Genomic DNA, 15,936 nt, shown 5'->3' on the forward strand with positions numbered 1-15,936 from the left:
GAGCAAAAAAGAAAAGCTGCCTTGCTGCCTTCATTTAGCGTTCAGAAATGACGTGATTCTTGCAAAATAGATTTAAAGTTTCTTAATGAAGGCAGATGGTGAGAAATCAAATTTTCCTTGATGTTTTGAAGTAAAAACTTTTTTTACATAAAAAAATGCTGTTCTTCTATCAAAGAATCCAAAGAAAACAAATATCATTGGTTCCACTTTTTTTTTTTTCATTGGTTCCAAAAAAATTTTCATCATTGATAATAATAAGAAATGTTTCTTGAGCATTAAATCAGCATATTATAATGATTTCTGAAGGCTTATGTGATTTCATGTGAAAATTCAGATTTGCCATCACAGGAATAAATCACATTTCAAAATGAATTAAAATAAAAAAAAGTTATTTAAAATTGTAATATTTTGTTAATTGTAATATTAAAGTAAATTGTTAAAATAATAATATTTTGTATTTAATATTTTTGATAAAATAAACGCAGTCTTGGTGAGCATAAGAGACTTTCAAAAACCTAAAAAAAATTACCGACCCCAACTGTGCATTATGTAATAAGTGTACCAAAGGGGAAAAAATAAAATAATAAAAATGTGTGTGTGTGTGTGGTGGTGGGGGGTGGTTAACTCTTGTAGTAGACAAAAATTACTTGAAATTTCGATTATAATTTGTGCAAATGTTACTGTCATCCCTTTGCATCATTTGTCTTTCTGTTTTTGCAACTTTTTATTCAGAATCCTCCTGCAGAATCGGCTAAGGACTAGTCCAGAAAGGCAGTGGAGGGGGCGGAGCATGAGGTGGATAGGCGGAGCCCTATATAGAGTCTCAGCCAATAAGCTCTCTCGCACCCAAACCACCTCCACACCTAACAGTAGACCAGGTAACCATTTTGCAGAGATCATTGTTGCTTAGACATACAGAACTGTGCAAAAGTCTTAGGTACGTTAGTATTTTCACACACACACACAAACACACACACACACGCACACACACACCCACACACACGTTTACTTACTTGCTACTTACTTTACACTACTTGCTATCTAAATGGGGACATTTCATAGACGTAATGGTTTTTATACTGTAAAAACTGTATATTCTATCCCCTTACACTAACCCTACCCCTAAACCTACCCATCACACAAGACTTTTTTACATGTTTAATTAAAACCTTTAATTATTTTTAAACCAGATTTACAAATGAGGACATCCCTAAATGAAGGTTTTTGGAGATTTTGTCAGGTTTTGGTCACTTCTGGGTACAAATTTGTCCCCAAAATATAGTTAAATACACACACACAAATGGTTTTAAGCCAGTTATTTGTAGTGTGTCAGTAGGAAATATCCGTTTACATTTCCATACATTCCCTTTGCCATTAATTGTAATAATCCATTGAGATTGTTGAATGCACAAGGAGTCTGACAACAGCCGGTATGATCTGATCTCACCATCATCGAGTCTGGGATTACATGAGGAAACAGAAAAAAACTGAAAGACTAAATCCAGAAGAATGGCAACGTCTCCAAGACACTTGAAGAAACCTTCCTGCAAAGCTACCTGAAAAACTGTGCTAGTGTACCGAGGGTGGTCATACCAGATACTGATTTGATTTACCTGAAATTAATTGATAAATAAAATCTATTTATGACATTATTTTTGAAAAACATCTTCACTTTACAACATTTTTACACAAGTGCCTAAAACTTTTCACAGTAGTGTAGCTTTGCAGGTCAGTTTCTTCGAGCGTCTTGGAGACATTGCTGCAGTTTAAAAAGACTTATAAAAAAAAATTCAGTTTCAAACCACTAAAATCTGATTTTATTTTTTTGTTTTGTTTACATGAATATGTGCCCCTGCGGTGTGTTTTTGTGGGTTTTAAATGGTCAGTATTTATTGGTTGTCTCTTAAATACACGGTCCAGATTATCAACCCATCCAGCAAGAGAGTGGAGGGGGGCTACAATTCGCCTTCTGAAATAATAAAGCTGTCATCTGTCACTGGCTACAGGTTGAGAGAGAGACACAGAGAGAACAGGAGAGATGGGGAATGGCCTAGATTAAACCTTAAAGCCCTAGTCAGAAGTGGAATTAAAGATCAGCTCCTGCTCTGTGACAGGAGTTCCACACAAACACACACGTCTATTTATGATCTCCCCAACAAACTGTAGTCTCACCACACACAGGTCTGGTAGTTAAAACACAGACTCAATCTCCCATTCCCTTTTTCACATGGACTTTACAATTGCATCCCACATAACCAGCGAGCCATTTCTCACATGCACTCAGATATTACATTCCTTGTGTCTGCCCTCATTGCTCGATCACTCATTGCTACATATAGAGTACAGTGTTTATACCTACTTCTCTCTTAGATTTCCATTTGGCTGTGGTTGATGGACCCTGGCATATAAATAAACAGCATGGTATCTTGTCTTAGTTGTACTTGCTAGCCTCCGTCACTACCAATGAACATGATGACCTTTAATTGCATGCTATTAGTCTGGCTTGTTATAAATAAATATGCTTGTTTACAAGCTTGGATGAGGCAAGAGAAGCAAACAAGCACTGGCCTACAGCTTACTTCAAGCTATAATATCTACATTCACAAAGACATGTGTATATAGTGTTTAAATTGGGTACAAATAATAACATACACAAATTTTTCTTTCTTCTGTGAAAAACAAAAAGCGCAATTTGAGCGGAATACTCATGCTGCTCTTTTCCATACATTGAAAGCATTAAGTATCCAGGGACTGTCAAGCTCCAAAAATGCCTATAAGTACTATTGAAAGTATTATAAAATCATGAAGGTAGTCCATAAAACTTGGAAACCTTATGATAGCTTTGCGTGGTGAACAGACTGAAATTTAAGTTATTTACTGCTAAATGTATGCTTTTGTGTTCAATAGAAGAAAGACATAACCTTTCATAAATCGGTGCATAATCCTAGCCTGGCAAGCCAGACCTACATCAAGATGTTTGGTCTGGCAACTCACCATAGACACGGCTCAATCCGAGGGGCGGGATAAACGGCTGTCTTTCAAATTCCCTCTGCACGCAATAGGACAGCGCTTCAACCAACCAGAGCGTTTTCCCAACAGCGGAGCTAGTTGATAGATTCAACTTTTGCCATATCTGGCCGGCAAAACTACGAACACATCTTTCTTTTTTAAAGAATGACTTAAGTGCCATTCTTTGCTCTTTTCTCAAAGAAAAACTTAACTCCAAGTCCTCCAGAGTCGCGGACAAAGCCGATTCGAAAGATGTTCGCCAGCAGCAGCCGCCATTCTTTGTTTTCAAGTAGCAGGGAACCGTCGCAACTCTGTCGTCATTATGTTAAGCCCGCCCCGCCTACTCTATACGTGATTGGCCTGACCCAATTTAGGTTTTTGCAGCTCGAAAGTCAATGGAGAGTTGCTAGACTGCCCTGGCTGCAAAATACACTTTGCTGCCGCTAGGGTGCGTCTAGATTTCTAGGCTAGCATAATCCTTGATCTTTTGTGAATAATGAGTCTTCCTGGTTACACTTTATTTTAAGGTGTCATTGTTACAGTGTAATTATATATTTAAGTACTGAGTAATATTAAGCATACTTACTATAGGGTTAGGGTAGGATTATGATTTGGTTGAGGGTTAGTTGCATGTAATTATACATAATTTATTGTTATTACTATGGTAAGTACATGTAACATATGTAACAAGGACATATGTAAAATAAAGTGTTACCGTCTTCCTTCTATAATTTTCTGTCTTTCCATACTACAGGAGAGTGGTACAATCCATATGTTTCCTCGACTAGTAATCAGGGAAGAACATCAGCCACACGTTATGTAGCCAGGTTAGTATTTTAAGATATGGTTCATTCCACAGCATAACAATACATAACATATGAAGGTGAATTTGTTTACTGGTTCTGTGAATTGTATTTTTTTTTTTTTTTTTGTGAATCAGTCGTGCTGTGCAGAGGAGTTTAGCTATAATACGACAGGCCAGACAGAAGAAACAGAAGGCCAAGCAGTACTGTATGTACTATAACCGATTCGGCAAGTGTAACCATGGTGACACTTGCCCCTACATCCACGACCCTGACAAAGTAGCCGTCTGCACCAGGTACTGAGTGTCTGTGCACTCTCTCACAAAATGTCTAACACTTTGAAAGCTGGCTTCAAATTAAACTCTTGATTGGTTGGCAGGTTTCTCCGAGGCACATGTAAGCGGACTGATGGGACTTGTCCTTTCTCGCATAAAGTAGCCAAGGAGAAGGTAAGTCAGTATACTTTTAAGGGTTCTTCCAAAAACAGGACAAAGATAATGGACGCTGCAAAGAAAAAAGAAAATCTAGCGCAGCTGTCGGCAGCCTTTTCTTGTTGCCAAGTTTTGATTTGATTTGATTTGTAACATAGAAATTTAAATGTTTATGAAGCAATTTTCCATAAATATTTCATTTAAAATTGTCAAAAGATAGTTTGATTTCAGGTTTAAATTAGACTGAAATACTTTGAATTTGTAACGTGACACTTCTGAACCCCACACTGTAAAACATATTTTTTTGAAGTTGTAAATAAAAGAAAAAAATATTGGAGTATGTTGTACAAGAAAATACTATTTCAGTCTTTCTACTTCAGAATTTCATATTTAATTCAATGCATTGCCATTTCTTTGTAATTAATTATGAAATTTGCTAGCAATTTCTAAATGAAAATTGTTTCTACACCAAGTTTGCACATCATTGCTATTGTGTTTAATAGGACTCTCTATACTTAGTTGAATATCTCCGAACTTTATAACATCAACTTTTTTTTCACAAAGCTAAGCACAACAAATACAGCAGAACAAGCTGCAAGCTGTCAGTCAAATGGACTTAACTTGTGTGATGCATCTGCTGTCCTGAACTGCTGTCCTGATCTGCGCTGTGCTTTCAGTGTCTCATGATGCACAGCGGTCAGAGCTGCAGCTTTCATTGACTTGTGCAGTAATAGTATTTATAGCTCCTAACTTAATAAAACAAGCTGTGTTACTATGATTACCTCAAACTGTAGATATCTATGCAGGTGCAAGTTTCTTTATCTAAATGAAATACATACACTTCTCTTGCTTTTGCTCACGTGCCTGCGATTACCATAGGTTGCCGACCCCTGATTTAGCGCATGTTTACATACACTGGGAAAAAGGAAATTGGTGTAGAAACAATTTCCACTCAGAAACTAAACGACTAGTAAATTTAACAACCAATTACAAAGAAACGGGATGTAACACATTAAATGAAACGTGAAAGTAGAAGAAGTAAAGCAGAAAAACTGTAAGTAGTATTTTCTTGTATAACGTAATTTTTTTTACAGTGTAGAAAATCAAATCAAAATCGCTGTGGCTCTGTTTATAATAGCTTTCTCTCAATCGAAGCATAGTTGAACTGAATTCGTCCATCACAGGGCAGATCATGATCTAATAGACCTGATTTCAGTCATAACTCAAACATAAAATGTGCAGCTACTGTATTTTATCTTTGTAGGACAGTATTGACAGTTGGATTTATGCATAAAGCCATAAGAATCTTAACATAAGTCATGACTGGCCGTATGTGGTGGTTTCATGTTACTGTCAGGGCTTGCAGGCCTGTGGGGTGATAATTAAAGATACTATGTCAGGGACTTAGCTTCCTCTCTCAGGTTATGTTGGTGTGTTACAGTCTCAATATCTTTGAGGCAATCCCACTAGATTCCAGAGTTACATACTTCGAGCTCTTTGCCTAGGCATTGCCGTCATGGAGACAGGTGGCGATGGGATCAGTATTGACGCAACGTGATCCATCATATACTAGTCTAGATTCTCCTGAAGTGAACATTACGATCTCATTACTTACCTACCTCTCGCAGACGGACATACACGTGTATGGTCACATTTTTTCATGCCCGTGATTCTTTGCTCTCCTTATCTTGTTAACCAATTTAGTTTTCAGTACCATTATTGAAATATTTTATTTGCAGAGATCTGTAATTCATGTTGCAAACTTGCAACCAAAAAATATCTGACAATAGCTGGGTTGCTGAGATAAAGTGAGTAATATCAAAGACTGTAGAATAACACAAGACGCGTCACTCGTATTGTTTTGAATGGGGAAAAGTGCAGCGCTCAATATGGCGGAATAAGTCCCGCCTTCTAAATAAGAGCCAATCACCGATTCCGATTCCTATAGAAACAGTATTAGCTTGATCCAGCCCGAAAAATGTCGTTCCCTGTCATGATTCGAGCGTTTAGAAACAAAATGTATGACAGTTGTCAAAATGTTATTGATTTCAAATATGAAATTTAATCTTAAGCTTTTCCCCATTCAAAGAGATAGGAGCTGCACTTGCAAAGATGGCAGGCGAGTGAAATGACTCGTCTTAAAGGGACTTTGGTAATATTCAGCTTGTCATGTCATTCAATATGGCAGCCACCATGAAGGGGAGACCAAACTTATGTATACTCCTCATGAAAAAAAACAGTCAGAAGTCTGTATATCATGTAAGTGTACACAATTTGTATTAATTTATTTCAGCGGAAAAATAATTACTTGGTCCACTTTATATCCAAAGTTTTCTTCAGGGTTCCTATGATCATGAAAAACATGGAAAATCAGTTTTCCATGCCTGAAAAAGTGATGTAAATTAATAAATCTTGAGTTTTTTTCAGTGAATTCAGTGACAAAACGCCCTTTTGGTATAATATGGAAGTAATATAAATAATACAACATTTATAATGACTGCATGAGTGGCAAATGAACAGCGTATAAATGACAGGACTAGCAGTGGCATTCCAGGTATAGAAGGACACTGTCTGAAACTTTCCCCACACTTCCTTCTCACAGTGAGATACCCTTTTCCCTTGTTTGTTTGACACAGAAAAAGCCACCCCTCTGAGTGTTCACTTTCTGTAAAACACACATACACTCTCTCCCTCTCCGTCTCTCTCTCTACTCCACTCTCTCCCTCCCTCCCTTTATATTCTAACACTTGTTCAGACTTTTGCTTGTATTTGGTCCAAGGCCCTATTCAACCAATATTCACGCCCCCCACACACACAAACACACTGAATCACTGCACCTGTGACAGTCGTCACCCTCTACACCCTCCAGTGCACCAAGAGTCCAGCTGTCTGCATGTCTTAAAGGAGCAGAGCCACCTCATCGCAGCGCAGGCCCACCTGCTAGTCCCGACCCCATAAGCCCCCCTCCTTCTACTCCTACACAGCCTTGCTTGGGGCTCAATTTAACCCCGCACCCTGTGTCATCCATGTATATGCCATGAAGCGCGGCTTGAGTTCACGCCTGCAATTGAAAACGATCCAGTTCCCCCTCCAAATAACTGAGAAACAAGACCCCCAAACCCCTTCACCCCACTCGTGGCTAGCGTCCATTCCCCTCCCCTGCACATAAACACATCATGCAGGTGGTACGACGCCCCGCTTGGGTCAATATTTCTGTTGCAGTTAATTAAGCAGAAATGATATGACCCCCATGGAAATGAGATTCCACTTAAGAGGGCAGCGTCCATCCCCCACCCCCACCCCCCCTTCCGCTCATCGTGTGCGCGAACCTCACATTCTATTTTAAACCCAGAGAGCACTCAGTGAGCACTCAGATTATTCATACATGCAGATTATATTCACGAGGAGTGCAAATCTGTGCCATTGACACATGCACATAATTACTGATTAGACAATGTGTGATTAACTGCGTGTTTTGACAGGAACTTCAATAGATATGTGATTTAATACTGGTGCCATATGTGTGTAATTCACTTATGTTTCCCATCACTTATTCACTATAATCTACACACATCTTTTAGAAAGGGAATTTAAAGGCTAGATGGTTTTGTTACTGCTCTTATTCTTTTATAAGTTCTTTGGTGTTTCAAACTAACCGTATTCTTTTAGTCACACTCACTTTTGTTCAGTGCTGGAAGTTTAATTTTTTAGATTATTTGAGGTTTTATGAAGTTTGATTTATTTTGGATTGTTAGCATTTTCAAGCTCTAAATTGATGTTTTTTTTGTTTTGTTTTTACTTCTTTGTAGATGCCTGTGTGCTCATACTTTTTGAAGGGGATCTGTAATAACAGTAGCTGTCCATACAGCCATGTCTATGTCTCACGCAAAGCCGATGTGTGCAAAGACTTCGTCCGAGGCTACTGCCCGCAGGGAGATAAGGTAAGACAGTTTATATTAAGGGAAGATCATTTCTGTTCCAAAAGCATGTTGGTTGATTATTCAATTAAGGGGTGTTTGACTATTTGAAAACTTCAACCAATATATGTATGTATGTATGTATGTATGTATGTATGTATATATATATATATATGTATGTATGTGTGTGTATGTATGCATGTATGTATGTGTGTATATATGTATATGTATATGTATATGTATATGTATATGTATATATATGCATATGTGTATATATATATATATATATATATATGTCTGTTTGTTTGTTTGTTTTTTATTAATTATTTTTTTGAAAATTATATTGTTCTCTGAAATGCTTGGTGTGATTTAATGACAGCAATATTGGCTATCCCTAAGCTATTATTCGCTATAAAACATTATGTAGATGAGTAGTACATTAAAGGCACAATATGTAACTTTTTTGCTTTAAAATTAGCAAAAATCACTATATCTGTTATATATTTTTTTTTGTTGTGTACTTACATTATCCCGACTGTTTCCAACAACTTTCAAACCAGGAGAAATTTTAATTTAATTTTTAGAAACGGGACGTTTCTTTATTTCCGGTTTGTCGCAGTCAATGGCGTCATATCCGCGTTGTCCCTGGTTTCCGCCTATGATTTCCGCTCGTACTGCCATGGTAACCAGAGCTATGAGCAGAGCCCTCTGATTAACCAAAGCGACAGACGCAGACAACTGTGGAGTTCGCAATGTCTATTTGCACGCTGTTGTTGTTTCGTTCAAACATTACGGACCATGGCAAGCAGACTTTGGATAAAAAATGAGAACTAAAACGAGAATCAATATCAGCGCGGTGTTTTCAGGATGCCTAGAGCTCCCATAGACAGTATATCGAGAGCTCCACGTCCGAGACTTCGACCGCTTCTACATGTACTTTATTAAACAGGTGAGCACATTTACATAAAACTAATCAATGTTATATAGTTCAACAATGATAAAATGTTAGAATATGATCTGTATGTTATTCTAATGTTGATCTAGCTTACTGCTAGTCTCATATAGACAAACTAACACATACATTTCAACACATTCAAATGCAGTTTAGTGTGATAGTGTAATGTTAGACCAAGTGAAACAGCACTGCGTTACCTCACAAGTTTAATTTGTCTAATAAACTGACCTGTGAGTTGTAATTCTGCACTTGCGTGTAGTTCGGTAGAATGAAATGTCCATATTCCTTTTATATCCGCGGGAGCTCGCGTCGCGTTTGGAGCTGATAGCTGTCTCTTAGCAATCCCGAACTGCTTCATATCACAGTCATGATAAAAGCATCGATGTATTCAGTCAACCATAAACATTATTAGATCGGTCGGCTTGACGTTGACGACAACATCCATAATTCTTAGCATGTGTTGCGTCATCAAACTACGCCTTTGTTATTGTAAAGAGGTTAGCGACCTAGTGGAGAAAAATTCCATACTGTGGCTTTAACTGAAAATATTTTTACTTGAATATATTTTGCTTAATTTAACTTATTAATTTATAATGTATTATAGAGGGGTAGTTAAAAAGCTAAAAAAAATATTTAGCCTTTCAACTCTCTTCATTCTTTCCCCGCCAGCGTTTTCGAAAAAAGTTGCCCGCCACCGCCATCATTTTTGGTCATTTTCACAAAAGTTTCATGGCCCCCAGAATATTTTGTTGTATGTATATCTGAATATGCAATATATCAAAAGAAAGATCAGATCCTCTGCCTTTTAACAACAACAACAACAACAAAATTATTCTAGCCTAACGCATTCTTTTTTTTATCAACACTTGAATTTGGGTAAGTTTCATAAAACAGCAACAGTTTGAGCAAAAAGCTGAGAAAATCGCATTATTGTCAAAGACTACATCTGGATGGGATTCAGAACGATGATCAAATCATAGATGAGGTAGATCGAGTCCATTAACACCCCCAAAGCTTTACAGTCCTATAGCTTGTCCTGGGCCTACATTTCATTCAGTAAAATTAGGCAGTTTTTATTTATATGCTGTTGATGATCATGTTATTTTACACATGCATACGCATATCGCATATAGATATCGCTTGTTTCTGCTTTTTCTTCGCCTATGTTTTGATCAGAGGATTCAGTACTCTTTCAGAAGATGCGTAATAGGGCCCCTTACTGTATAACAGTGAAAACACGGAAAGCCGGAAATTTCCCTAATTGAGGATTCATTCTTTAATTTTGTATACACTTGTATTGTAATCAAAGAATTCTGTGGTGAATAGTGTTGATATAGAGAGCGAACAACTGTGACATTTGGCACGTAACGTGGTTCAGTGTTTCAGGTCAGCAAAATGTATCTTTTACATCTTCTAAATGTTTCCCTTCTACTTGCATCCACATAGATGCAAAGTACATGTGGTTTGACATTCATAACAATTGTTGTATTATAGTGCTTTGCAGCCGTTTTATAGGTCTTAATGAATGAATGCCATGTATTGGTGATGACATTTTGCAAGAATTTTAAAATAGAGCTCTTAAAAGTTGACTGTGTTCTGAATGTTAATCTGAACCATCATCCAGGTGTTTTTGACATATGCATTTGGTTTCCTCCATGTTTGTGAGTGAATGACGTATTGGGGGCAGTAACGAGAGGACGACATGACCCACATTTACCAAGTGTCCTCATTTGCCCTTAATCCAGCAGGTTCTAACCCATCCATGACCTCTATCCTCACCCCAGCTCTCCCACACACACACACACACATATGCTCCTGTTGTCCCCGTCACACCTGTCCCTCAGTCTCATGAAGCCATACAGGAACGTACAAACGTATGCTTGCATGAGACAGATGAAGCCACTGTCATGTTGTACTATCTATTACATTCTTCTTCTCATCAAATTTAATTTACATGACATCACATGACTTGTGCTAGTCTCGTTCTTATTAATGTTTATTTATTTAAAAAGAGTTCTTAACACTTTACAGTAAAGTTCCATTTGTTAACATTGGTTAATTAGACATCATGAACTAACAATGAACAATACTTTACAGCATTTATTAATTTTGGTTAACTTTAATTTATATATATACTAATACATTTTTAAAAGTGTGTTGCATAAATAAACATTATTTAATGTATTATGAATGAACATGAATGAATGAAGGAAAATGTATACATTTATAAATTAACATTATCAAGATTAAAAATGCTGTAAAAAGTTTTCATTGTTAGTTCATGATGCTTAATGCACTTTAAAAAAAAGTCACTATAAAGTTACCCCCCCCCCCCCACCCCACCACAACCACAACCACAACCACAACTACAACATATATACACTGGCATGAGAAAACTGTCATATCAGTAGCCTAATAAACGCACTTTAATTTCCAATGAAGTAGGTCGCCCCATGGACATCACACGACCAACTGACTAATTATCTCTGTAACCACTCTGTCAAACAATTTCCAAGACAAGTCCGAAACAACTACTATATTGGCCAATTAAAAAATTACTGAGTGCATCTTTTTTTTTTAACTATTGTGTCATTTTGCTACAGATTTAAAGCGGGAAGCTTTTGAGATAATAACATAATTCATATATGCCAGACCAAAAGTGATTTATTTTTTTTAAACTGACAGTATGCCTGGCTTTATTGTTCTTCCGCAGAAACTTTCATCGCCGCCCCTATCAGTTTCTTCCTCTTTGGATTTGTCTCATTCTAATGAATTGTTTCTCTGCAGTGTTTTCTGCGTCTCCCGTCTTCTCTCTTTGTCTCTGTCTGTCTCTCGCTCTGTTTTTTTCCCCTCCATTTGTTCTTCCTTGCTTTCCCTTCATCGTAAACAAATGCATTCTCTTGCTGTCAGGGCTCATTTAAATATTTGGGGTGAGAATGAGAATATATAAGAAGAGAGATATTAATATTTATTCTATTAGCCGAAGTGCTTAGGTTTGTAATTTTGCGCCGTCCCAAAAGCACTGTCTTAGATATGATGGATAGCACACCATAATTATGGACGTGAAAAAGTGCTGATGACAGCAGTACAGGCGAGAGGCCAGCAATGGATACGCCAGCGGAGCAAGGGTTAAAGCACACTCTCATCCTCTTCATTTCTCCCTCCCTCTGTTCTTTTTCCCCTTCTTCTGCTCTCTCTTTCTGTCTGCCATTTCCCATGTTTTTATGTCCCGTTTCTTCTTTTGTTTGCTGGCCACATCCATTCACACCTCACCCGGATCACTCTTCTTTTGATTCTCCTACCTTTCCTCTCATCCCTCTATCACTCTGTCACTATTCTCATTTCCAAGCTCTTTATCATAGCTCACACCACCATTCTATCTTTCTGTCTCTCTCTCGCTCTTTCTTGCTCACTGTCTCAGTAATGTAAAATGTGCTGACTCTTTCTGCTTTGTGGCCAGTAGAAAGCTCTTCTAATAGGCCCCAGAGACTTCCCAGCCTTTCTTAAATCAAGTGGAAAATTGTTAACTTGCACTGATATAAAGATGTTCCATCCACTTCTCTTTTTTTCTCTCACACACTTCTCTTTTCCCTCTATTTTGCTGCTTTTATGTAAATTAAAATGTATGAGAGAGCATGGTTTGAGAGGATTTGGGCTTTTGTGTTTTCTTTGCCCGGATCACAGCCGTTAACATCAAAGTTAATGAGCCTTCTTAGTACTGTGTCCACTTCCCGTCCAATCAGTAGGATTTTCTTCTAATTAAATATGATTCCAAATAGCCAATCAACTTATACGTTTATGAATCGACTAGTATAGGTTACACTTTTGTATGTAATTTATGCAAACCAAAAATGCTGTCTGCGTCGAATACTTCAAGCAAATACTGGTGAATAATAGCCTTTTTAAGTTGATTAATTGACCTGCTTTATTGCACTCTATATCAAATGTCCATTTCTGATTTTATGATGACCCATCATAGTTTAATCTGTCCCGCCACAGTTTTGTAATGAACCTAAAAGATCACTAACGTTATGTTTTGAGCCATTGCTTTGGCAAAGCAACTGTCAGCCGAACAGAAAACTGTGGTCTAATTAAAAAGGTTGCGGTGGGCTTCAGAACGAAGCATTTACGCAAACAGCTCATATTTCGCGTCTGAGAACGGCTCCATTCACAGTAAATGCTGCGAGCTCCATCAATGCAAGTGCTGTGAGTTTAACATGCATTTTTGACTACTCTTGTATTAATTTAAGTTGCATACATTTTGTTCTTGCATTGATGTTTCATTTGTAGCAATTTTGCACTTTGACAGTCAGTTTGAGAGTAGCTTCCCCAACCAACACTGGATTGATATCACCCTTACTTCTCATATTGTAGCTTTCACTAATTTGAATAAATCAAATGTTGGTGGGCGTGAAAGGAATATGAATTAAATTTTAGGGATAGTTTTCCTAAAAATCAAATTCTGTCCTTAAAATGAAAGTCATTGAGGCCAAAAACAATATTGGACCCAACTGCCCTTTCACTGAATGGAGAAAAAAAACTCAGTGTTCACTTCTATCAGAAGTGTTCTTCTTTCAGAAGTGTTATTTCTGTGTTCAGCAGAAGAAAGAAAGTCAGACAGGTTTGGAACGACTTGAGGGTGAATACATGATGAATAATTTTTGCGTGGACTAACCATGTTGGTCTGGCTTAAGTTGGTCTTATAAACCAGACTTTGGATTCTTCAGGCCAGGAACTCCTCCCGCTTAAGAAGGGGATGTTGTTTGTGGTTTTTATGTGATGAAAGACGCAGGCAAACCTGTCAGGGCTTCCACAATAATATACTTCTATGCAACTAAGTATTAGCCCTGGCAAACAATAGAGCTGGAGGCTTTACACAAGATTATACAGACAGCAATGAGGAAATCTGAATCTTTTTTACACTTGACAAAACTCTTGAAAAACTCCTTTTTTCCGCCTGAAAGATTAAAAACGTGTGCACCCTGACTTTAGAATGCATAGCAGCCAACCAAAAAGTCTGAAATTGGTGGGTTCAACCAGCTCTGGCCATCTTAGTGGTCAATATGCATCAAATGGTCTGTTGACACCTGAGAGTAGACTCTGTGGATGCAATCAATGTTGTTGAATTATAAATGCCCTGGAGATGCCAGTACATTTCCCTGCAAAACAGTCCGGGCCCGTCCTAAATGGCATATTGGTGATGACATAGGGGCCCAACAAAGCAAAGCCTTTTCTTTCTTTTTTTTCAACTTAAATGCACACTGAGCGTAATTAAGTGACACAAATGTCAAGTCAAGTCACCTTTATTTATATAGCGCTTTTTACAATACAGATTGTTTTAAAGCAGCTTTACATGCAGAGATAAATAATGCAACAAAGTTTGTTTCCAGAAGAAAATAGCATCACAGTCCAGCTTAAGTAAGTTTGTTGTAAAAAAGTTTTTAATTTAGTTCATTTATATATATATATATATATAGCCGCTCTTGTGAAAACCGTGATGTCATCGTCCAGCTCAGTTCAGTTCTCATATAATTGTGTCAATGCAGGCAGATCAATAATGTTGGATATTAAAATGAAATGTCCCCAACTAAGCAAGCCAAAAGCCAATGGCGAAAAAGGCGACAGTGGCAAGTAACAAAAACTCAGGTGACAGAATGGAGAAAAAAACCTTGGGAGAAACCAGGCTCAGTCGGGGGGGCCAGTTCTCCTCTGGCCAACTAACAAACAGGGCCCTATCTTACACCCGGCGCCATGCAGCGCCAAGCGTGATGCAAGTGTTTTTTGCTAGTTTCAGTCCGACACAGTTATCATTTTCACGTCCTGCACCACGTTGTTTAAATAGCAAATGCATTTGCGCCCATTTGTGCACCCATGGGCGTGCTGGTCTGAAAACGAGGCGTGTTCTGGCGCATTGTTGGCACGTTGCTATTTTGAGGGAACAGAAATAGACTGTGCCATTGACCAACTGAAACCTTGTGTAAAGTCAATGACGCAATATTTTTTTTGGTTATTTAAAGAGCGCGTTAGTAATGTGCGCCTATAGGCGGGTCCACAGCGCGCGTACACTTTGCTTATTAAACACACAGGGACGCACAGCAGCACACAAACATGCCAAATATTTAAAATAAAAGGATTACAATGTAAAAGATTATTATTGTGTACATAAAGATATGGTGAAATCTGGCTTGTCCTGTAGATGGTCTGCTTGCGCACTTTTACCTCGCACACGAGCAGTTCCGTTTGAGCTCTGGAGGCGGCTTCGGTCTTTCCACTATCAAATTCCATCATGTAAATAGCAACTGGCATTTAAAGGGAATGGGAGATGAGACTCTGATTGGTTTAACGCACGTAAATCCCAAAACACACCCATTACTCATTAAGAGAATAGGGACAACACTTTTAGACCATGCGCCTGGCACGACGACCATTTTTCCCATCGTTAAACTAGCAAAAGTGGATTCGGACACGCCCTATGTGAACTTGCACCCTGCGCTTTAGACCATGCGCTTAGATCGTTAAAATAGGGCCCACAGTGTATGATTATGATTCAGGCAGTATTATAGGTCAGAAGTCAGATTGGATTGGAACATTCAGAATATTATCCAGTTCCATCTGGTTGAAGATCTGAGTCATCACGCCGGTATGGAGACGGGTTTGTTGAAGATAAGTGCCGATGGCTGTCGTGTCGATAAGGCCTTCACATGGGAGTCTTGACACAATCTCTGCTGACACTTCAGGGATGTGTTGTGGTCGTGTTTAGGAGCAGGAATGTACGTCGCAATAGCCGCGTTTCCATTACACATTTGCGCAAAACTTTTGCG

General features: G+C 38.1%; 1 protein-coding gene across 1 annotated transcript in view; it reads left to right on the forward strand.

Annotated features, from left to right (window-relative positions):
* Positions 1 to 15,936, forward strand: part of zc3h3 (zinc finger CCCH-type containing 3) — a 72,375-nt gene that overhangs the window by 46,447 nt on the left and 9,992 nt on the right. Inside the window, exons 5-9 of the mRNA XM_079882541.1 lie at positions 733 to 878; positions 3,764 to 3,836; positions 3,950 to 4,108; positions 4,192 to 4,261; positions 8,053 to 8,184. Of these exons, the coding sequence (XP_079738667.1) occupies positions 733 to 878; positions 3,764 to 3,836; positions 3,950 to 4,108; positions 4,192 to 4,261; positions 8,053 to 8,184 (580 nt within the window). The remainder of the gene's footprint in view (positions 1 to 732; positions 879 to 3,763; positions 3,837 to 3,949; positions 4,109 to 4,191; positions 4,262 to 8,052; positions 8,185 to 15,936) is intronic.

Source organism: Squalius cephalus, assembly GCF_949319135.1.
Source record: "Squalius cephalus genome assembly, chromosome: 10".
Classification (NCBI taxonomy): Eukaryota; Metazoa; Chordata; class Actinopteri; order Cypriniformes; family Leuciscidae; genus Squalius; species Squalius cephalus.